The sequence below is a fragment of the Hylobates moloch genome, unplaced genomic scaffold (assembly GCF_009828535.3).
Source record: "Hylobates moloch isolate HMO894 unplaced genomic scaffold, HMol_V3 SCAFFOLD_5, whole genome shotgun sequence".
Taxonomy (NCBI): Eukaryota; Metazoa; Chordata; class Mammalia; order Primates; family Hylobatidae; genus Hylobates; species Hylobates moloch.
The window spans coordinates 129,963,876-129,990,048 of NW_026652280.1; the positions used below are offsets into that span (position 1 = coordinate 129,963,876).

The 26,173-nt window shown below is 34.0% G+C and overlaps 1 protein-coding gene across 5 annotated transcripts in view; it reads right to left on the reverse strand.

The window, feature by feature from the left end:
• Positions 1-26,173, reverse strand: part of PTBP2 (polypyrimidine tract binding protein 2) — an 89,946-nt gene that overhangs the window by 15,013 nt on the left and 48,760 nt on the right. For all 5 annotated transcript variants that reach the window (XM_032155294.2, XM_032155298.3, XM_032155296.2 and 2 more), the window contains 3 exons: positions 22,628-22,792; positions 22,431-22,541; positions 15,114-15,309 (listed from right to left, as the gene is read on the reverse strand). In XM_032155294.2, coding sequence (XP_032011185.1) covers positions 15,114-15,309; positions 22,431-22,541; positions 22,628-22,792 — 472 coding nt within the window. The remainder of the gene's footprint in view (positions 1-15,113; positions 15,310-22,430; positions 22,542-22,627; positions 22,793-26,173) is intronic.

The following is a 26,173-nucleotide window of genomic DNA, read 5'->3' on the forward strand; positions in this document are numbered from 1 at the left end:
TCAAAGTGCTGGGATTACAGGTGTGAGCCACAACACCTGGCCTAATGCCCTTTTTAGTGTGATAGATCTGAAACATTAAAAAAAAAAAAAAAAGAAGCCAGAGAATGCTACCTTTTACTAAATAATCTTGTACTTTAGTAAAAATAAGACTGCCAATCTTCTAGAGCGAAAAATTTGGGCTCGAAATAGATGAATTTACCTCTTTCTAAGGAGGTAATAAAAATCTTACCAAAAAAGGGTGTGAGGTCCCCACTGTCTGAATGCTAATTCAGTCTCCTCACTTGTCGATTTACTTCCACCATTCTGGGCCACCTTGTCAGATGATCTATTATGTCCAGTGATCCTTCCTTTTACACAGTTCACAGTATGGTGTAAGAATGCTTTAATAGGTAAGAGGAGCCACCACCTGTCCTTAATGCCACTCGTATGTATTTCTCTTTCATTATTTCCTCCCCTCGGCTGATAACTTAGAAAAACTACTTACTTTACACAGTTCTAACTTTACACAGTTCTAAATCACTAAATTTAGAACTTTACACAGTTCTAAATCACTGGAGTAGTCTAAGATTTTCCTGGACTTTTAAAGCCCCTGAAGATTCTCCAATTTCCCTCAATATACTTTTGTCTGAAAAATTACTTTGTCAATCAGGTAATTTTAGGTTTAATCTAAATGCTGTCTGCTGCAATAAAAATATAAAAACCTACAAAATATTTCATGATGCACTATTTATATCATAATTAATACATTCTAGAAAATAATTCTGTTTTTAACTCCCAGCTAAATGAGAGAACAATAAACTCACCGTGGGCCCTTTGAGAAAGTTACAGAAAGCGTATTACACATATTGTATACACTGGCTCTAACAGATCACTTTTAGCTACAGAAATTATAATTTTAACTTTAATGATTTGTGTCTTTAGCTAAGGCAGCAGATATGTGGGGAAAAAACTGTTTACACATGTTGAGGAGGAGGGATAAAAATACTTGATCTATCACGAGGTCAGGAGATCGAGACCATCCTGGCTAACACGATGAAACCCTGTCTCTACCAAAAATACAAAAAATTAGTCGGGCGTAGTGGCGGGTGCCTGTAGTCCCAGCTACTCGGGAGGATGAGGCAGGAGAATGGCATGAACCCAGGAGGCCGAGTTTGCAGTGAGCAGAGATCGCGCCACTGCACTCCAGCCTGGGTGACAGAGCGAGACTCTGTCTCAAAAAAAAAAGCTTGATCTGCTCTGAGGATTGCCATAAAGATAAAACAATGTAAAAGAGCTTCATAAACGATCATGTGCTGAAGAAAAGAAGGTGTTGCAGGAATCTTTTTCATGTGAAATGGCCCTCATCAGCTGGGTCACCCAGACATTTTGAGTGACTCAGTAATCTCCTAAAATTCTCATGTTAGTTCTGACACTATTATTCCTAACCTTTCCTCCACTGAAGCTGATGGATGCCCAGTCATGTATATGACAAGAGACCCTAAGTCCAGAGAGAAGTGATATAAATTATGTATCTATTCTTTTCCTTTCAGATATTACACTGAAACACAGGTATCCTTAACCTTGCTCATTCCAACTGAAGAATTAAACTGGTTTTGTTAATTAAATCATTTAGAAATTGTATCTATAATTTTTAGCTATTTTAAAAGGTTTATATTTACAAACAAATTTAAGACATTACAGAGTTCTTATATAACCTGGAAACCCTAGTTTTCCCATATTATTAGCATCATACATTAGTATGGTATTGCAATTTATTAGTTGTTGCAATTAATCAACCAATATCAGTAAGTTAACAAAAGTCCATTCTTTATCGGATTTCCTCAAATTGCATCTAACGTCCCTTTTTTGTTGTTCCAGTATCTCCTATTACATTTAATCATCTTGTCTCCTTAGGTTCCCCTTACTTGTGAGAGTTTACTCTATGATTTTGAAGAATGTCAAATTTATCCCTCCATCTTCCATTCTAAAAGTTCCATCCAAAGTAATTTATGATTTCTTTTGGTCTTACTTCTTTTCCCTGTTCACAACATCTGGTAGTTATTAGTCTTGTGTACTACTGAACAGAAGAGCATTAGTGGTGGGACTCTAAAGCCCCTTCTAATTTTTTTTTTTTTTTTTTTTTTGAGATGGAGTTTCACTCTGTCACGCAGGCTGGAGTGCAATGGCATGATCTCAGCTCACTGCAACCTCCACCTCCTGGGTTCAAGCAATTCTCCTGACTCAGCCTCCTGAGTAGCTAAGATTACAGGCGCCCACCACCACACCTGGCTAATATTTGTATTTTTAGTAAGAGAGTGTTTCACCATGTTGGCCAGGCTGGTTTTGAACTCCTGATCTCAAGTGATATGCCCACCTCGGCCTCCCAAAGTGCTGGGATTATAGGCTTGAGCCACCATGCCTGACAGCCCCTTCTTTTTCTGTGTGTGTGTGTTTTTTTTTTTTTTTGAGACGGAGTCTCGCTCTGTCGCCCAGGCTGGAGTGCAGTGGCACGATCTCGGCTCACTGCAAGCTCCACCTCCCAGGTTCACGCCATTCTCCTGCGTCAGCCTCCCAAGTAGCTGGCACTACAGGCACCCACCACCATGCCCAGCTAATTCTAATTCTTAAAGTATAGTCAGCCCTCTGTATCTCTGGGTTCCGATTCAACCAACCTTGGACCAAAAATATTTGGGGGGAAAACAATGGTGTAAAGCAAATGTATAGAAAGTTGTTCTTGTCATTATTCACTAAACAATACAGTATAACAACCATTTACATAACATTTATATTGTACTGGGTAATAATAAGTAATCTAGAGATGATTTAAAGTACATATAAGAGGTTGTGTATAGGTCATATGCAAACACTATACCATTTTATACAAGGAACTTGAGCATCAGTGGATTTGAGTATCCAGAGGGTGTATGGGGGCAGGAGGTGGGGTGTGGGACTGTGTGTCCTAGAACCAATCTCCCATGTATACCAAGGGGTGTGGAAGGCACATTTTATGTTTTATTTCCTGATTTGAAAATAAAAATTTTACTTTTCATAAGGATGACAACTGCTATTCTTTCTTGAAACAATTGAATCCTCTTCCTCTTCCACCAACCTTCCCTTGAGTTCTTATTTTGCCCTATGGAATCCATTCTCTTCTACCACTAACAACTACATTTTTATTCTACCTGTTCCTCAGATTAACTTTTTAATTAAAAACTTACTTTTCTTCCAATGAAACTTCCACAGTTCCCTCAAAAAGTCATTTTTGGTCTCCCTCAACTTTTCTCCAAAGGAAAGAATAAGGATGCATCATGCACCACTCTACCTCACCAACAATGTTACTTTCAAACTGCTGTTCCACCACCATCAATAAGGATGGCTTCCGATGTCAATGCCACCCAATCATACCACACTCTTTCCCATCAAAATAGCCATTGGGTTACTGGAACATCTCCTCCTATTACATAAAGACTTCAGCACCTGGCTTTATTGCCTTCTTCTCCATTCCCTGCATCATCCTATGACTTTTCCAGGACTCTGGTCTCATGATTTCTTAAAAACGTCTACTTTGCCATCCATATTAGCAACTTCTTTTGCTACATCTTCATTTTTCTTTCCTCTCCTTTTGTAATGGTCATTCAACACATATCTCCTTTCCTAACTTCATTCTTTTCTTGATCCTCCTATTCCCACACAACCACTAAACCCACTTTTGACCTTTATGGTGACCCCCCTTTCTATTCTCCCTTGACTTGACTTTACCATAGAGCCTAAGCTTGAGCCAACACTCTGCTCATTTGCAACTATTCCTTTAATGTTACACAATTCCAGACTTAGATAAATCCACTTACATTCTTTCTATGCTTTCATCTGGGCTTGACAAATATTAGAGTGAAAACACACACCCCCCACAAATGCTAATTCTAGAAATATTTTGTTATCCACTTTTAGCTGAATTTCCAGTCCATTTTTGAGAGTTTCCCCAAATCTAGTAGAGTCTTAAGTCTACTTTCCTACTTTCAACTTGTTAAACAAGTGCCTTATAATTTTCAGATCAGAATTCAATCAAATTTTTCAACCAACTTCAAAATCCTCACTTCTTTCATCTGTTCTTTCTCCCTTGCTTCATAAAGACATATAATGGTGACAGGAAAGAATAATGACTGTAACACTGATGCTTTTGGTTCTGCTTCCAGCTCTGCACCTACTTTTTTTTTTTTTGGTGGAGTTGGGGTCTTACTATGTTGCCCAGGCTGGTCTCAAAATCTTGGCCTCAAGTATTTCTCCTGCCTCAGCCTTCCCAAGTGCTGGGATTGCAGGTGTGAGCCACCATGCCCAGCCAATGCACCTACATTTCTGTGTGAACTTGATAAAAAATCTCTTCTGGTTCTAACAATGGTCCCAAAAAGCATCTCTATATTTAAATCCCAACATGTCCACTATACTCCTGATCTAATCCTTACAATCAATTCTAGGACTTAAACTAGCCTTAGAAACAAATACTAGTTAATAGGTAGCAAGCATTTATTATATGCCAGGCACTGTGCAAAGTTCTTCGCACATTAACACATTTAATCCTCACAACAGCCTTAAATGAAAGGGATTATCATTATGTCCATTACAAACATGGAACCTGAGAGGACTCCAAGCCCATGTTTTAAATGATTATACATACTGCCTCACTGCAAACAGTCCCCCCACTGGGTCCTGCTTTACTCCTGAACTACCATCCTATTTCTTCTTCCTTTCTATGGCACACTTCCTCAGAGTACAGTGCATACTTTCTCATCACATTTATATCCTTAATTCCTTGTAATTTGATTTATATACTCTTGTGAATAATCGTATGTAACTAGTGTACTGAATAATCACTACTAATTTTAATCCTATTTGATCCTTAGATTTCTTATCTATAACATAAATATGCACTGCTTAAAGTTTAATTACAATGCTATAATCCTCTTGCTCTCTTATATCTGGGAAATCTTAAACCAAAATTTTAAATATCACATCTCTGGCCTCTGAACTCACAACTCCACAGAACTCTTGCCCAAGTCTTAGGCTGAATTTCCTACTGTCCAGTGGACTCCACCACATGCTTCATTTTTCTCATCAATTACATCAATAAAATGCTAAGTCCTATTACTTCTACATATAATTTTCCCCATATTTCTTACTTTGCATTCTCATTTTACATTCTTAGCTTAGATTTATAATTACATCTTAATTAGACTAATAGTCTCCTACCTGTTATTCCTAGTTTCCATTTTCACTTCTCCAACATACTCTGGAGCCACAGTCGGTTTCTTAAAACTAAATTGGTCATTTTTACCCAACTGCCTAAAAATAGTTGATGAATCCTTCACAGCAACGGTTCGTAACTCATTTTCCCCCCTTTGATAACCTGAAAAAAGCCAAACATCTAAAACTTGGTATATAATATCATCAAATGGTCGCAGATACTCTGACACTCATCTTCCAGTCATAAAGGAGTTTAAGAATTCCCATATAAAATTCATACTCCCTGGATAACACTGGTTTTAAGATCTTGTCCCATAATACTTTCTGGCATCATTACCTTTCATTTTTTCAATTATCCTATTCGTCACACATAACTGAATGTTTATCACTCCTAAAACGTGACATATACTCTATCACATTTAATCATGCTGTTTTTGGCCCATAAAACCCTCCCAATTTCTCCTTTTGTTGATGGATCACTCATTTATGTGCTGATAACCACACTAACTCCACTATACATTTCAGTATGCCTCCAATTAGATCTAACTCATATGTTTGCTGTCTCTGATAAGCTTCATGAGAACAGAAACCCTGTTACTCTTCTGAATCCCTGCAGTGTCTAGCAGTGTTAAAATGACTGCTGAATAATACAATAAATGAATAAACCAGGATGACACTGAAATGAGCCAACATCGTTCTAGGGCTATGAAATGTTCATGGCAATTAATTGAGGGTAGCCTTTTAGAGCTGCTAGTGAAAATCTTCTGCATAACCTTTACCTCCCTGGAAAGAATCATATTTTATACTTTGGTCACAAACATATATAGTTTTTCTTCTACTAAATGCAGAAGCAACAGAAGTATTTTCTTTGTTTTAGCCATACAATATATATTTGTCAACTCTTAAAAACACAATTTCTTCAATAAAATCTGCAATCTGATTGGATTTAAACCTATCTTTATGCAGAAGTTCATTATGTAAGGCTGGAGTTGATTACCATAGAATTTAGGCTGTTTGGCCTTAAAAATAGTAACTCTAAGGTGAATACAAGAGAGGTCTTCAAGTATCAACAGATTGTCACAGAAAAGGGGAAGATAATGGAAAGTATTAATAAATGAAATAAATTTCTTAAAACTACAGCTGAGAACAATATAATGGGTAAACATAATGGATCAATTTAAGCAAGACTATGTGAAAAGTTTTTAGTGGATGATCACATAGTCTTAACTATCTGCCCTGGACAGTTAAACCTTTGAAAAATATTTTATAATCCTATAGTAATAAGCTTATTTCATTGAAAATGCTGGTCAGTATGTAAACATGAAATGATGTAGTAACATTTTTTTCTCATCTGTAGCCCATAACACCTTCAAAGTACCCAACTACCATCAAACATATTTCCTTTACTCAGATGATAAAAATCATTCCAGATGCAAAACACATTCATTCAAATATTACTTATAATGGAATTGAGTTGAATAAGCTCTCTAAACAACACAGCTTCAAATTAATTTGTGACTCAAAAATAAAAATTTTATCCAGTGTTAAAAAATTTTAAATGAGGCCAAGCACGGTGGCTCACGCCTGTAATCCCAGCACTTTGGGAGACCAACGTGGGCGGATCACGAGGTCAGGAGATCGAGACCATCCTGGCTAACACGGTGAAAGCCCGTCTCTACTAAAACTACAAAAAAAATAAGCCGGGCGTGGTGGAGGGCGCCTGTAGCCCCAGCTACTCAGGAGGCTGAGGCGGCAGAATGGCGTGAACCCGGGAGGCGGAGCTTGTAGTGAGCGGAGATCGCGCCACTGCACTCCAGCCCAGGCAACAGAGCAGGACTCCACCTCAAAACAAAATAAAAGATGAAAAATAAAAAATTTAAATGAACAACTGTATCTACTTTAGTTCTTCCAATGTTTTTTCCAAAAGACACATTTTAAGACTTCAAAATTAACATTTTAAAAATTCAGCTATAGCAAAGCAGAGGACAGTTCAATAATCCAAATAAGTCAACATCATTTAAAATTGCACATATAAAGAGACATGCTCCAATTATTTTTTACTTCTCAGATACTAAAACACATGAAATGAGAAAGCCAAAGTTATGGGACATTAGGACAGGTATTATCGTGTGACCTCAGACCAAGTATTTCTGATTTATGTTGAAAATAAAATATCAATTTCTAACTTACATGTATTTTTTAGTTTGGTGTTACTATGGCATTCAGCAATGTGCTTCAAAATCTATGTATTTTTAATATTTCTGGGAAATACTAGCATGTTTAGGTATGTGTGATTACTTTGGTCTTTCTTGGGGGATAGCTTTCAAATATGTCTGCAGTAGATGAGTTTTTTGGTTTAATTTTATGGCTATTATTTGCTATAATTAGTCTTAATAAAATATAGAAAAGGATTTTGAAAAAATAAGATTGACATAAATTTTAGTGTGTTGTCAAAGATAAAAAATATAAGTTCAGTTTATTATTTGCATGTTACATATCTACCCCTATTTTGTACCCAATTTTGAATCAATGCATGAACAATACTCATTTTTGGTTTTTTAATCAATAAGATAATCAGGCTAAATACTGAATGGACTTGGTAACAAAAAATATCTTAGTATGTAAAAAAAAAAAAAAAAGCTAAAATGATGGGACTTACATTTTTACTATACGTATATTACTATTCTTGATAACTATTCTACAGGGGAGAAGACGACAGGCTAAAATGTCAAGCTAATCTAATTTTATTCCACTATTTATTAGTTAGGAGTACGGACTTTGGAACTAGACTACCTGGCTTTGAGTGCTAGGGCTCGGCCACTCAAAAGTTAAAGGAATCTGAGCAAACTGTTCTTTGTGCCCTACTTTCCACATCTATAAAATGGGATCGATAACGGTAACTACATTTAGAGATGATGTATTAACTTACTTGTAAAGGGCTAAGAACAGTGCCTGACACAGAACACAAAAATGGTTAGCTAATATTAGTATTCATATCCATCAAACTTTTGGCTTCTAGGATTGAGACAATTTCATTCTAAGCTACAGTATTTTAAATGTTTGTGCCACAAAATAATTACATAAAAAACTCTAAGCAGGCCAGGGGCAGTGGCTCACGCCTGTAATCCCAGCACTTTGGGAGGCCGAGGCAGGAGGATCAGGAGGTCAGGAGATCAAGATCATCCTGGCTAACTGGTAAAACCCCATCTCTACTAAAAAAAATACAAAGAAATTAGCTGGGCGTGGTGGTGGGCACCTGTAGTCCCAGCTATTTGGGAGGCTGAGGCAGGAGAATGGCGTGAACCAGGCGGAGCTTGCAGTGAGCCGAGAATGCACACCACTGCACTCCAGCCTGGGTGACAGAGCCAGACTCCGTCTCAAAAAAAAAAAAAAAAAAAAAACCTCCAAGCAACAGAGGTGGAATCTAAGTAACTAGTATTAAGTTAATACTTTTCGAGCTATTCCTAGGATGGCAACTATTGCAAAGGGATCTATCTAAGCATTTTCATAGTGGAGCCAAACTTTACACAGAGATCCAGTGGTGGCAGAAAACACAGCGAATCCTTTCTACCAATACCAACGATCCAAAAAGATTAGTTCTTAGAAACCAGTATATATGTATCTTCAAAACCCCTTTTCTCTGGGGTTTCATTTTAGAAAAGTTTACTTAATAGCCTACATCACAATAATTAACTAAAAGTAGCCTTACTAAACCATGAAAATACCATGCCATATTTTTGTTCTTTCTAAGCTCTGGTTCGAGAAACCCAAAAACTTAGAAGCAGCATTCATCTTTGTAGGATACTGAAACCCTGAACAGCCTAAATTTATTAAATTATATCCAAAAGACTACAATGAATCTTGTTTAAAAACACATACACACACACAAAAGTAAAGAACACAGGCACTACCTACATACATTGTAAGAAAATATATGGGTATTGCTCTATTACCTCACTACTGCAATACTAATTTGCAATCTGTCTAGCTTTGTAGTTTTTCCCTTCATCACTGTAGATGAAATGCAATAATGTATTTAAGAAAACCACATTTCACAAAAGATGTTTTTTTAATTGTACATATCATCCTATTCAAAAATAATAAACAGGCAGACTACACAAAAGTACACATACAACAACAAAAAACACCTGAGAGATGTATATCCTCTCAATGAATACATAACATGCATACCTGGATGGTTTCTTTCACAATTATGTATACAAGAAAAGTGATTTATAAGCTGTTGGTATTTACCGAGAAAATATGAATGTATCCTGGTCTTTGTTTTATGGGCATGAATTCCTTCTGAGAGAAAAATTTCTAAATTTTAATTAATTTTGTTTAGTCCTTTATCCACCCCACCCCCTTCTTTTTTTGGGCCATTGGTCAAGGCCAAATTAAATAATTACATACATCTGGGCTAAGGTCACCATTTCAAACCACTCTGGGCTACCAGAACCTGTAAACAACTGACAGTTTCAAAAGTTTAAAGCAGACAGTGGGAAGAATCTATAATGTACCTGTTCATAAGCTGGTTTAAATACTTACCTGAAAACAAAAGCGGGCACCAACTTAAAATTAGCAAATAAATGCAAGAATTTAACTAATTGTCCTGCACAAATTGAATTACAAGGTTGATAATTCTAGTTGATGAAGGAAAATTCTACTTTATAAAGATTTTCAGCTAATTAATGTAGAGAAGGAATATGTGAATTAGGGGAGAAAAAGCAATATTTGCAACCCACTAGTGAAATTAATTAAGGCAGCAACCATTAGTGGATACGAAAATCATTAGTACAAAAAAATGTAACGAAAGGATCAGAATGTCAATACCCAAATCCACAATCAGTCTTAAAGCATCATTAAAATCACTAAAAGTGGGGCAACCAGATATTAGATGTCTCCTACTGAGACACAATAGGAAGCACAAGAAACACTTTAAAAAAAAAGTCTCTAAATCTTATCAAGCCTTTGGAATTAACTTTAAGTTTATACAAGAAACGCAGCAGATAGAGGAACAAGTTAACATGACACTCTAAGGAAACAGCCAGACTAGTCTAATCTGTAAAACTTTCTAAAAGGATAACCACATCACTTCATAAGTAAATGGACGTGAGATTGGGAGTAGAGAGAGGGAGAGGACTATTACAGACTGAAACAGACTAATGAGATATAACAACCAAATACTATGTGCAGCCCTCCATAGGACCTTGTTCTGAACAAATCAAACTTTAAAAGCATTTTCAAAATAATTGGGGAAACTTTAATGTGAGCTGGGTATTTGATGACATTAAGAAATCATTGTCAATTTTGGTAAGTGTAATTATCGTATTATGGTTTGGTAAGAAAATGTGATTATTTTAGAGATACTAAGGTAATATTTGAGAAGACATGTCATAATGTCAAGGATTTGCTTTAGAATACAAAAGAAAAACTGAATAGATAAAACTAAGTGTCAGCGCTATTGAACCAAGATGACAGGTGTATGGGATTCATTATATTAGCATATAGCTGAAATCTCTAATAATAAATTAATAAATATTACCAAATGAATAACCCATACAAATGTAACAAAGAAAATCAAAATGTTTTCCAGTTAATTTTATGTATCACAAACATATAGAAAATTTAAAATTCAGTTTAACAGCTAATTAAAATTGTGCCAGCAGAACTGTACCAAAATAGATTTAAACGACATTAAGTTACAAGCTCTTTTCTGTAGCAGTAATTCTCAACTCTTGCTACATAGTAAAACCATCTTGAGATCCTAAAAACATAGGAATGCCTGTGACCCACTCTAACTATTCTCAGCCTGGGGTAGAATCTGGTGACTTCAATGTGCAGCAAAATTTTGAGAAACAATGTTCTATAAGACCTATATGTTTACCTTCATGAATAAATGTTGTATCTGTTCACAATGATAACTGTTTTAACGTCAATGACTTCCTACAAAAAGTCTGCTTTGCCTTTCTCTTAAAAACTTTATGATGAGAATGCCTGTTATTCAATTTGAAATACAAGGAAAGCTCTAAAATAAATACTCTTTGTACACACTCTCTCTCCTAATTTTTAGAATGTAGATAACATGATCATGAAAAATTACTTCCAGCAATTTTTCTAAAAGTGATCTACCCCTTAATAAATTAACTACACCTCTTAACATGATAAAATGATCCATTATAATGATGTCTCAATTTATAATCTGAAGGATTTTTGATCACCGTGTTCTTTGAAACAGAGTATGTGAATGACTAATAGTCGGCCACGTTTGTGATTATGTATTTTAGATGTCAGATTTTAAACTCATTACAAAGCACTTAGTCTTCTTTCTTTGAACAAATTACATTTTCTGAGACACTGTGATACCTAGCATTAAAGGAAACAGAAAAGCCAGACATAAATGTTAGTCTTAAAAAATTACTGTGTAAAATAAATCAATTAAAATTTATAGTACTGATTCTAAAGTAATTAAATTCAGTCAAGTAGCTAGATCTAATATAAAAATCATAAAAGGTAAAGTGAAGCCCCCTACAAATATTTAGCAAAAGAGTATCACCTTATATTTGTGTTCTTACAAAATTTTTGAAATACTCTATCAATTATTTCATTTTGAACAAGTACTGTTACAGGAAGACTGAGCAGGAAGTTAATTCCACCAATACTAGTCTGTTGAAGTCATCTGATTAAATAATTAGAGGAAAAGATTCAGTTATTATTCTAAAAGGCATGACCTCACTCATGTGATACTGGATATCACCGTAAACAATGTTTAAAAAGCAAAAACAAAAGTGGAAACTGAGATCAAAATATTCACCAAATGTATGAAGAAGAAAATTGTGTCTTCATGTCCTACAAATGAATACTTTGGGATTGAGATCAATTATTTAAAAAGATAGATTATTGAAAAATACTTTTCCAAAAACTGACCTAACATACGTGAATAAAGCTGAAGGCTTGGCTCATCCAAAATATGCATATTAATATCCTTACTATGCATTTTATAAGAATTACTGTACAACCTAACAGAAAGAATGTAGGCAAGCAATTTAGAGAATTGTGACTATCAAATAAACATTTAAAGACTGTAAACTAAATCTTAGCAGAAATTAAAATAATAGACACTTTCCTATCAAATTAATCTTGTGAAATTAAAAAATAGTATGCTGATGGGGTAAAAAGTAGGACACCCAGCCTCATACATAATTAATGTTAGTTTAAGTTAATATCACCTTTAGATGAAGAAATTTGCAAATAATGCAAATAGGCTTTAACATTTTCTTTGACCCAATAATTCTAATTCTAGGAATCTAGTCTAAGAAAATAATTTGAGAGGCAAAAAAGTACAAGGGTGTTTTAATAAAAAGTATGGAATAGCCTACATGTCCACTTTCAAAGGTACGACATACCCATGAACATGCTATGCAGATAGTAAAACTATCTTTTAAAACAAATTCTAAGTAAAATGTCAATTACAATAAAAGATAATGCAAATCTGCAAATACAGAGCAATTTTAATTTTGTACAGAAACATGTATTTACATAAAAAATATAAAAATAAACAGTTATCTCTTGTGAATTATCAAAACCAGGGTCCATTATCTGATTTTTAAAACCTTTAACTCACCTACTTTTAACCTATTTTTGAGTATAGTTAAAAAGCCCAGTTATAAGAAGATGCAAAAACATTAAAACAGATACAAAAATGAAGTCACTTAGGAGAGGCTAAACATTTTTTCCTTTTTCTTGTGAGGCAGAAACAAAAATGCGTTATACCAAAAAATTCAACACAGAAGTGGAAAAAGACACTAGACAATTTTTTGGCAAAGGGAGCAACTTAATTTACATGCCTTTAATGTAAAAATATAGAACACTTAAAAAATGAACAAAAGCGGCCAGGCATGGTGGCTCACACCTGTAATCTCAGCACTTTGGGAGGCTGAGGCGGGCGGATCACCTGAGATCAGGAGTTCCAGACCAGCCTGGCCAACATGGTGAAATCTGATTTCTACGAAAAAATACAAAAGTTAGCCAGGGGTGGTGGTACACGCCTGTAGTCCCAGATGCTCGAGAGGCTGAGGCGGGAGAATCGCTTGAACCCGGCAGGTGAAGTTGCAGTGAGCCGAGACGGCGCCACCGCACTCCAACATGGGCAACAGAGTGAGATTCCGTCTCAAAGAAAAAACAAATGACTTTCTTATTGTTTTAAAAGTTTCACCAAGGTCATAAGATCACAAGAAAAATGGTGATAAATTCCCTAGAAGAATCCAGGTGACTTCTAACCAAGCCTCCCACCCAGGATCCAAGCACATCCAAGTATATTCAGATGGGCAAATACACATAGCTCAGTAGGGTCCAAAGAAGTGATTATTGTAGTCCATTGTTAATACTAACTGGTGTTTCTTGGTATTTTATCTTTAAATTGTTTCTTTGATGAGCTGCATGTGAATTTTTCAACTTCTTAGAAACTATATGTAAAATCTTGATGACACCATCTATTTTAATAAAGTAATGTATCTGCCAAGTGCCTAGCTGAATGCCTATGACCTAGAAGCTACTCAATAAATTCTGATTCTTTCTAAAACAATGTCTATCAGTAAAGAGTTTAATAATCTATAGTAATAATTATAAGCAAAAACCATGTTTCACTGTTTCACTCTTTGCCTTTAAAAACTGCTGCACACTGTGAAATATTCCATCTTAGTAACTTGAATTACGAATTAAGCTAGACACAAAAGAGTGTAAGTGAACTAAAGCATCTACTACAGTCATAATAAACACTATGACTTGTGCTAGATACACCAGAAAATTCGAATAAAGGGTCAGGTTTGCAGTTGCCAGAATTAACAGGTAGTTAATTCTGATTAGTTACCAGAATCAAATACCAACTGCCTTAGAGTATCTCTCTCTACATATATACCGCTTACAGATTTCATATTCACAAACTGATGGCATGATTGTTATATATTGGGAAGTAAATATTTCCAATAACTACTTCATTATACTATTTTTTCTTTTTGAAATGACGGACATAATCTAAATTGTAAAAGCTAGTTTGTCAACTCTCAATTTTGAGTTCCATATATATAAAAATCATGACTTAAAGATAATCTTACAAATACTAGAAATCAAGAAATACACCAAATAAAAGGAAATTCTAAAATTCCAGCTTAACTTATAAATCACTTTGCACATTTTACTTACAAAGTAAGATTTTCCTTTATTTTTTTCTTCATGTTGATTCCACTCTATCAACTATAAGTTGCATATGTTTGCACTGTATTTTTATGAGGTGGTTCAAGTCCATTGTGGTACAAAGTAAAATATAAATGATTAAGACAAAATGCAAAGAAACAGCAAAATTAATTTTACAAAAAATTCCTTCTAGTTTAAATTGTTTTTTGAAAAGGCCACTACAATATGCTTCAAAAAAAATCCCATATGCCTCCACCCATTATGTATGTTTTGTCTCTTAACATTTCACTGTTTCCATGCAATGCTAAATTAAAACAATCAGATCAGCACTGAAAAACACACACAAGAACTTCAGGCCTAGACTCAGGTATAGTGACATCAAGTTTAAAGTGTAAATATGGCATTAAGAATTCAACAGTATCTCTTCATTAGAGCTTTTCTTCTTTTGTTCTGGGAGAGTGGCATGGAAGAGAAGCTGAAAGTACTAAAAGGAACAAAACTAACATATAATTTTAATTAGACTTATGAAGAACACTTCGGGTTTTTCTTAACAGTATTCATATGCCTTCTCACTTGAGAAAAAGAAAACTCATGAAACCTAACACAATTTGGTAAGGTCCAAAATGGGGGGAGTCATTATACTTACTGGTACTTTTCCATTTGGCAAAACGGGAGAAAAGTGGTTAAGACAATAAAAATCATACCTAAGAGGGATGTCTCCTTGGCAAATGCTGCAGCAATAGCTGGGTCCAATGCAGGCTGTCCATCCCCAGATGGAAGATCAGGTCGAGTATAATCCCTACTTTTATCATTGTTGTATTTTACATTCAAATTCACAAGTTTGGAAAAATCAATCCTTAGGGTACAGCAGGCATTATAAATATTCTGACCATCTAGGGCCTGTAAAAGTGAATAAGGTATATCAGCAATCTTAAACAAAAAATAAAAATTAGTGAAAGTTTAATTTTAGTAATAAAACTCAACAACAAAAACTCGAACTTAAAAGCTACCAGGAAAAGGATTCAAATTTCATATATCGAATTTTGCTATTCCAGCTGTCCATGTATTAGTTTCCCCCAAATATTATCTTCCTTAAATAGAAAATGCTACTTCAACCTAAAACACAACCAGCTAAGCATCCATGCTAATACTTTTAATTTTTAAAAATTGCAAATAGGTTAATTTAAAAAAAACTAATAAGGGTCACAAACAGGAAGTGCTACCAAAGTAGTACCACACTACTCTGCTCAATAAGATTAATTTTATTATGCATATATTTATTGCTGGATGGCAGTACTTACATGATTCAGTAGTTTTATAAGGTAACTGCTATTTGATGCCACATTGTACAAAGTTGCTTCAAACCAAATTATCCTAACACATAATAGTAATTCCCATAAAATGAGGCAAAAAAGAAAAAAACTAGTATTTTCCTTAACCTGAACGTTCACCCCCAATCAGATTATCTTGATGAAATTAGCAAATCCAATGTCGTTCCAGAAAAGTTCTGAAACTGACAAGTGCCAGGTCTAGGATTAATTAAAAGCCTAGACTCTTTTAGGTCATCTTAAGCAAGTTATTTAACCTCTCCAAATCTCAATTTATTAATCGGGAAAACAGGAATGATGACAATGGCTGTCATGCTTCTTCACAGGGTTATTATGAGGACTAAATTAAAGACAACATATGTGAAAATACATCGTGAATTATAAAGGACTATGTTACCGCTATGATTATCTTGTATTTTTCTGCTCCTATATAATCACCATTTCTAGTTCAGCTGGATATAAGCTGGAAACAAACTAGAGAACAGGTGAACATACTGTTAACTTTTCATTAGAAGAATAAACATGTCGTGTTATGGAAAAAGTAAACCTCCACAGTTGCTTAAGTATATAAAGCTTTTAATTCAAATATTCTCACCTCTGGGAATATAAAACCTTTTCTCTTAATACACGAATTTTTTTATGGACTAATTTACCTAGCTAAAAACTAACCTAGAAAATAATTCAACACAGGTTCATCCACTTCAATACAGCACTGGTAAAAACTCAAAGAGAGTTCATACACATCAGAATTTGAATTACATTTGGGTTAGGCAAGGTACCTATCATCACATAAAGTGGAAGCCATGTATCAATCAACTTTATCAGCCAGAATAACATAACTATTAATTCAACACCCTGGTGTAAAGGCAAACAAAGCGCTGAAGATAGGTATTCATTTACTAATGTAGCATTCCTATAGGGAAAATGTGAGATAAGTAATAGAATTGATGTTTCTATACAATAGATAAATACCAAAAGACAAGTAGCAAAATTCACTCTTAGGTGACTACTTCAATGTTATCAAAGAGAAAATGATACCTTATGAGAAAAGAGCCCGGTTTGAGTCCCAGTAACTAGGTTAATGCTAAAAGTGCTGATACAAAATTACTAAACATACACTAAGTTTTTTAGGAGCTGAATTCTTTCCCAGCAATACTGAGGTGACTGCCAAATTATCTAACAATGAATATGCAAATTGTTAGAAAGCCTTCCAGGAAACTTTGAAATTTTCCCTTTGAACATTAAAAACAAAAACAAAAACTTTATGTAGGTGAAAGATGCACAAGTATACCTAAGGTACAAGAGCTAGAGAAATAAGCAAACAAGATGTAAATTAATCATCTGTTAGCAAAGGAGGAAAGAAATAGGAGCTGAGGGTGTATGAGAACAAAAATCCAGGTATTTTAAATAGTTGGCTAAAGTAGATGACCACAAATAAGAAAGGGAATAAAATCAAATTTAAAAAATATATGCAAGCTCACTTCAAGCTCATATATTTGCAAAATCCCAAGAAATAGCAGTAGCACACAAACCAGTCCTGTGGATCAGCAATCAGGAATGCGGTGATCTTGTTGGAGCAAAGATTTCTGACAGTAAAAGCTCAAGATAATTTGCAGAAAAACCTTCCAAATGTGCCTACTCACAGCGAAGGTTTAGACAGTAAGCAAAAACAATCAGAAAAAAAATTTTCATGTAAATTTAAAGTTTATGGCTAAAACATGGAAATCAAAACACAGGAAAGATACTAGGCACAGAAAGCATAATTAAAGCAGCACAATGAAACATTGCATACGGACTGAAAACATGAAAAGCCAAAATAAAACTATTTCCATTTTTCTCATTGTTTACTATTTATAACTTACTTTTTTGAAGAGATTGTTGGGAATCAGATTTAACACACGCTGAGAGAAACCTTAACTTCCAAATTCTTTAAATATTTACTTTTTAATTTTTGGCAAGTCATGAAAAATTATCAAAATCAACAACACAAAATTAAGCATATAATACTAATGTAATACTTCAGACTAATTATTTACCAATATCAAATAATCCCACCCTTGTAGATTATGCAGGATTTTCCTAAAGCATCCTAAAACCACTGATTTCATCATAAATTCTCCATTAATATGAATGCAAAATATACAGATTGTAAATTAAGCAGATGTCAAGGAGAATCTTTGCCCAAGAAATTAGGAAAGGATAATTCCATTAGGTGTCTCAAAGAATCTGCATAAAGCAATGTGTACTCTATGAGAGGGAAATGAATGACACAATCTTACTGCCGCAAATGTTTTATCTCACATTTATTTTTATTATCAGTTAGTGATGAAATGGAATCTCCTGGAAGAAATAAATAATAAGAAACAACCACTTATATGGTAAAATAAAATGATCATATAAACAGGACTTCCAGAATACACAATATATTGTCCAGTGTCAACTAAAGATATTCCTAATAAAGACATAATGTTTCTGAAAAGCTGTTTCTAATAACAAAAACCAAAAAGAACCATTTCCTACTTATGTGTGTTATAATGTAAGGACTATGTAAAACAATTTTTAAATCCCAGGCGAAAAGGAGATTACATTATCTGTCTTTTTATACTATTAAAAAGATTGATATTTTTATGCATCAAGTAATTACATTCCTCAACATCATAAAAGCTGAATTAGAATGCCAAGACACATCTTTGCCTAATACACTACTTTCCAATAAATAAACAATATTTTCTAAAAGGTATTCAAGTGTTTTCTTTAATAAATGAGGATTGCATAAAATACTTTTCATTGATAATTAGGATTGTTACTATGACTTCTGATTTTCACCCTAAATGTCAATGCTTAATAAATACAGCAGAGAACAAAGCAGACGTGGTACTCAGAACTTACAGTCCAAAAGAAAATATACACATTTAACGAATTATAAATTTTATGTGTGATACTGAGAACTAAGAAAGGATGGGATCTAATCTAGTTGAAATGTTACAGAAGACTTATCTCAGGAAGAGGCTTCTAAACGGATACTTGAAAGACAAAGAGAAGCAGAAGCTGGGCATAAAGAGATGAAGAGAAAAAATAGTATTAGCAAATGGAACAGCAATCTGTAAATCGAGACATCACAGAAAATACAGTATATGCAAGCAATTTAAAGAAGTCCAATATAGCTAAAAAGGCATGAGAAGAGGATGGAGAGGCAAGCTGAGGACTCATTTACAGTCTTATAAGCCATGATAAGGACTGTGGACTTTATTGCAAGGATAAAAAAGTCACTAAAGGGTATTGTGATTAGAAGCAATATGACTTGAGGTTGAGATGATTTTTAGTAATCTGTGGAAAAATAATGGAGGTAGGGGAAGATGTCAAAATGGTGAGTTCAGTCAGAAGGCCAAGGAAGTAGAGACATGAAAGAGAATGATTACTACATCAATGCTACTTAAATTATGATTGACGGTCCAGAAGCCCAGGCTACTCTGCATGAATATAAGAAGTCTGTGTCAAAATTTATGCCAATATCGACATTAAGCATACTGTTGCTAGAAGTATGCTGATTTCAGTCTGACACACACTACTACCTTGAGAGATCAGCATCTTGAGTAACACTGGCTTAGACTGCAGTGGTAGCAAAAGAGTTGGAGAAAAAAGGCCAGATTCAACAAAAATTTAGGAGGTATAATCAATAATATCTGATGACAGGCTGGAAGGAAGGGGAAAAATACCATGTTTATTGGCTTGTTAATGAGACTGAAGTTGGTATCTTGCACTTTACTAACACAGCGGACACCAAAAACAGGAGCTGGATTGAACACACTTAAGTTTGAAGATATTCATTAGTCTGCCAGGTTCTTAGTGTGGGTCTCTTAGGAGAGGTCTGAGCTAGAAAATGTGATGTGAACTCTGTCTGAATCACAGAGGTTTAATGGAGCTGTGAGAGCAGGTGAGGCCTCCCAGGTACAAGGGGAGTTACAGGACAAGGAAGAAATAGAGAGGTAGGATAAATCTAGGTGAGACGTATCAGAGACGAAGAAAAAAGAGAATTTTAAGACAATGGTGCACAGTGCCAAATATTATCTAGATATTAAGTAAGACAAGGACTAAATCATACTACTAGCATTTAGCTACTCTAATAGTCACTGGTGACACTAGGGAAGAGCAATTTGGGTCAACAATGCTAAAACCAAATTATAGTAAGTAGAGAAATGAGGAGATAACAAACAACAAAGATAGCCTATTTAAGAAGCCTGGTTATGAGTGAAAAGGGAGAGGGGAGGCAGGGTGATAGAAAGCATGTAATGAGTTATAGATGGATGGATTGAAAGTTGAAGGTAAATTCATTTAAAATGAAAGAAGCTGAAAATGTTTGAAACCGGTGAAAAGTGGCCAATATAGAGAGAAATAAATGAGAAAGAGGAGATGACAGATAGTGCAGTCTCTTGAGAGGCAGAAGATGATAGGCTTTGGTGTTTATTGGTCTTAGATAACTAAACATCTATGCCTTTTATTAAAAGAGAAAGACAAGTGTTGAGTATTAGCAGATTTTGCAAGAAAGCTGAGGAAGCTTCCATGTGATTTTCCTCTTCAAGCAAGTGAGAGTGAGGAGAGATATGGTAGAAGGGAAAATTTCTATCTGATATACGCATTGTGAAAAACAGAAAAACTGTTGACTGAAGAAACGTGAAGAGATTTTGAAAGTAGAGTAGATGGCTTATTTGTAGTTGATGCTGATGGATTTAAACTGGTACCAATTGTCAGATTATGTAATATTATGTGATATTCTCTAAGTAGAGCCCAGATGCAGGCATGTAAAATCAACATTACTGTAGTTATCAAAAATGTAAATTTTACCAAAAGGTAAATTACAAGGTAATGGGGCAAAGCAAGTTTAGGAAACAAATTTCTTTTTCCTTCTCTAATAAGCGAAGTGTGAGTTCTGATAACAGAATAAGTACTTAGAAAAACAATTATCTACTCTCTTAGAATTATAACTTTAGATCTTTGTCAAGAAGACCTGAGTGCATATCTGTGCACAAACATCAATATTATAGTTGGATGCTTAGTATCTGTTCACAGAAGATTAAACAAAAATTTCAAAGTTGACATAATTGAGGTACTTTTATGATGATTAAATGTAACTATGTATTACTTCAGACAAGATACACATATAAACTATTTTCCCCATAAGAATTATAGCTCAAATACAGTATAATCCCCAATCAAATTTCATTTAATTGGTCCTCTAACAAATACTTTTCTTTGGGGTCAGAAGAGCAAGGAAAATATTCCACACCAAGAAAAATATAGACTATATTTAAATGTTTGAAGTTGTGAAAAATGTCACAGAAACCATGACTTCTATATTGTCTCCTATTCATAAAACCTCATACCACATTGATTTTGGTAGCCAGGGCATGTTAAAGGAGGATAATCATTTTTTGGAAAAAAAAAAAAAAAAGAGAGAGAGAGAATTCTAATTGTTAACCTATGCCTGAAGTGGAAAGCATAATAAGATTAGATTATACCCGAGAACCAGTGAGAAGCAGCATACTGGAGAGAAAGGCTAAGACCGAAAAAATGTCTACCTTATAGGTGGTGTTCACTGTAAGTAATTCACCTCTTTAAATCTTAGCATCCTCTTGTAACGCAGGGGAAAACCCTGTTTTGTTGACAATATAGAGTAGTGGTCAAAAAAAATGAGACTACAGCACTTGGTAAACTATTACAATTATGCTATTATTACTTGTATAGCCTTTCTGCTACCTACAACTAATTTTGCTCCCAAAATGAGGTTGTGAGGATGGAAATGCAATGAAACAATTATTAAAAATGGTCTGGGCTCCACAGAAGTAATCTTGATCTGGAGGAAGCATTTAAGTATTAGAGACAATAATTAATCTGAAAGTAAAAGAAAGAATGAAAGGAAGAAAACCAGTTAAGACAAATGTAAGCTTATTAAATGGTTTCATAATAATGGCTTAATAATGAATTTTTAATAGCTTAATAATGGAATAGTAATAATAATGAGATACTATGGCACAAAAAGAGACAGAGCAAAAGTAGATTTAAGATATACAAACAGAAGATTAAGGTACTTGGAAGCAAAGATGTGGTATGCAGTTTTCAGTGGCAGCCTTGACGGGAAATTTTACATCTCTCAATGACCTTACATCCTCCATATATAACAATGACAAAAAAGATAAATGATATGAATAAAAAGTGACTAGAAACCTATTCATAAAACCTTTAAAAAAAAAAAGACATTAAAGAGAATATATAGTTTTAAATAAACTGAGAGCCTATCATAGCATTTGAGCCACATCTGTATATTTCAGCCAAACTCTCTTGAAAACTAATTATTTTGAAATTCCCAGTAAAAGCCACTTCAAATCTTATGCTGGTGCACATCCACAATACAGTCCTGCTTTTTTCTTAAGAGTACAAACTTTTGTCCTTAAATTAAAAAAAAAAAAAAAAAGTTAAATAATAGAAGCCTACATTGTGGTTAACTACAACTACAGTTTTCCTAAAAATAAATATTTCTCTTTTATGATAAATATTAAAGTTTCTTAATATTATTTTAATGCCATCAATTTCTACTATCTATAATGCTACAAGATTTTATTAAGTATATATACATATATATTTTTTTCTACATATACATTTCAATTAAAAAAACACCATCTCAAAAGAAAGACTTACTAGTTTTGCTTGTTGGGCATTTACTGGATCACCATACTGGAGCAAAGCTTGAAACTGGTTATTTTTTGTAAATGTGATTATCTTCAATACAGCACCAAACTTAGAAAATATCTGTTAAAATATTAAAATCAAAACATTACTTATTTACTATATTATTATTTCTCTAATTTGTAGGTTATTATGCAGATTAAACTTACTTGGTGAAGAACATCAAGTGTTACAGGGTAGTACATGTTGTCAATAATTATTCTAAGTACTGGACTCTGGGCTGGAGTCACTGCACTCTCGCTAACTGTGGTGCCACTAAGAGGAGTATTTGCTGTCTGGACAGCTGTCACAGCTTGAAGAACTGCTTGAGCACGCTGGAAATTAAGATTATGTAATTTAGAAACATACCCATTATTGTCACATACTTTGCTACCTGTTACACTACTAGTTCACTTTGTTCCTAGAACTTACACAGATTAAACAAAATTAAATGGCCACTCAACAAATATTTTTAAGCACCTGCCATGAGCCAGGTACTACCTGTTTAATAAATCAAATATTCTACTAGTATTTCATTCAAAAAAATTATCCAGGCTTTGGGATCAGTGTTGAACAAGCAAAGGTATGATATGTAATTTATTCTCAAAAGAACAAGATGTAGTTTTACAGACAAATGTACCCATCAGAAAATGTTTTAAACAGAAATTTAGAGAACAATAAAACTTTAACATTAATCACTCCATAAAACAGGTACATTATAAATCTCAACAAGGGGCTTACTGAATTATCCAAAAGAACTCCCATAAAGCTTATTATTTCTAATACAATCTTAAAATAGGGACATTCAGAAAATACATTTTTCATACTACACTTAACTTCTGACACCAAAATTTTTAGAATAGAAACCGACGTGTAGTCTAGTCCAAAACCACAAAATTCTCAGGTAAACTTCAAGATAAAATATGAAGGATATTTCCCATACATTTTATGGTATCAAATACACCATCAATTATAAAATGCACTATTGTTTTATGTATGACTAATAAGATGTTGCCAATTAACTATGGAAGATAGACTATTGTAGAACACATCAAATTTCTGAGATTTTAAAATGCAAAAAAATATACCCATAAAACTGAATAAACACAGTATTTGTAGGAAATCTGTCAATCAAATATTATGTTAAATGCTCCAAAAGACTGCCTTTATTACTATTATCCCTTTCTTGTTATTATTATTATGACAGAGTCTATGATAAGGAAATATTTCTTTCCACCTTATCTGTGGGCAAAAAACATACAAAGGCAAACAGTTCTAAAATATAACAATGACAAATACCACAAATACCTATATATAGGTTTACAGTTTGAAAAATCTGTATTAACAGGTTAATGAAAGAGAATACAAAAGAATTAGGACACTCAGGAGAATAAACAAAAACAGTCATTTTACTAAAATATTATATAACGACAGATCACACAGCTTGAGAGTCCAGATACATATCTAAACAATCATTTAAATGCTACCTAATTTTATCTATAAATTTATGTATTAGCCAAAATGACTTACTAATTAAAACTCAACATTTTGAAATGTGATAATTTTTGTAGACATCTTGATACTATTATTGAAAAAATAATTGTAAATTGGTAAAATTATAGAGCAGAATCTATTCAAATGTTTAAATATATTAAAATATTTTAAGTAGCTCATTGCAATATTATCTTCTTCATTAGTGAACATGTTCTTACTGTATTTATCTATAATAACAAGCATAGACTACTACAACTTAGAAAAACACTAACATCTGCTGCTTCAAATAATAAAATGTGTTTTTTAAAATAGGAATCCATGATCATGGTATAAAAGTGGTATAAAAGATTAAAAATTCCCCTGCAGCTCTGTCACCCAGTCTATTTTCCCCTACCAACCCCTCACAGTATTATCTTAGGTATCCTTCCAGAGATACTAGCTACATCTACAAGCATATATATATATATATATATATAATACTTATTCCATACTTTTTTCCAATACTATTCATATTTTTATTCAATACTATTCATACTTTTTAATTCAATACTATTCATACTTTTATTTAATACTATTCATTGTTCTCTATCTTCCTTTTATGGCTTAACAATCATGTTCTCTCACATCAGTAACAAATTACTTCATACATTTCTTTATAATTTCATGTTTTTAATGACTTCATATATTTTTTCTTATAATTCATGGAGAAGCGTTGGCTTGCAAACCTCGATTTTAATAAAACTTCTTATCAAAATATTACACATACGCAGAAAAGGACACAAAACCTAAGTAATAAAGCTCCATAAAATACCACAAATTGGACATCTCTGTGAAATAATTACCCAGATAAAAAACAGCATATTATCAAGACTCTAGAAGCCATACTCATGCTTCCTCCAAGTTACATAAACGGAATCATATCAGATGTATTCTACTCTGGTTTGGCTTCTTTCAATAATTACGATGTACATTACCCATGTTTTGCAGGCAGTAGATTGTACTTGCAATGAGAATGTACTTGCAAATTACTTAAATAATAATGAACTAGAAATGGGATATTAAATGTCATTTTAAGAGGACACTGTGTGTGCTAAGTGAATAAGCCAAAGAAAGAAAGACAAATGCCACATTATCTCACTTACATATGCAATCTAAAAAAGCTGAACTCACATTAGTAGAGAGTAGAAAGAGTCACCAGAGGCTGAAGGAGGGAGGAGTGAACAGGGAAAGGGGAGATGATGGTCAAAGTACAAAGTTTCAGACAGGAAGAATACGTTCTGGTGATCTAACGCACAGCACGGCAACTACTGTAATGTATAATATTGTATTGTGACATTGTAAAATAGACATTTGGTCCTCAACCCCATTTCCTGGCATACAACTCTAAATTCCTAATAAATCTCCAAAGTGATATATTCTGTATGCTAATGAGTTGACTGATGGCTGGCAGCCCCACTTTAGGATGGGGACTGGTCACCTGAAAGACCAAGGCATGATTAGAGGCTTATTATCCTTTGTAATATCCTATACAATAAACTAGTAAATCTCAATAAATGTTTCCTTGAGTTCTGTATGCTGCTCCAGCAAATTAATGAAATCCAAAAAGGGGGTTGTGGGAACCCCAACTTGAAGCTGGGCAATCAGAAGTTCCAGAGGCCTGATTTGCTGGTGTCTGAGGAGATCTTGTGGGACTGAGCCCTCAACCTGTGGGATCTGATGCCATCTCCCAGCAGACAGTGTTGAAACTGAGCTAAGTTGGAGAACACTGCAGACCTGACTGCTTGCTTGGCATGGAAAAAAATTCCCCCACATTTGTGGCCACAGAAGCCTTCTATGTTGATTGTTGTGGTGTGAGCAGAGGAAAAACAGTTTTTCCACATTCCACTGTATACTTCAAAATAGCTAAAGGAATTTTAAATGCTCTTACCATAAAGAAATTGTAAGTATTGGAAGTGATGAATATGTTAACTAGCCAGATTTGATCATTCCATAATATATATGTATTAAAATATCACATTGTACACCATAAGTATATACAATTATTTGTTAAAAACAAGTTAAAAATGCAAAAAAATCTAAGTCAAAAGAAAGAAGAGCAGATGTTTTCTTTTGGTATTCTTCCTCTTGATAAATTATTAGAAGCGTACATTCTTTTTCAAAAGAAATTAAAAACTCATCATCAAATTAAAAAAGCATCTGAAATTTCAGTCCTATCTTTTAGG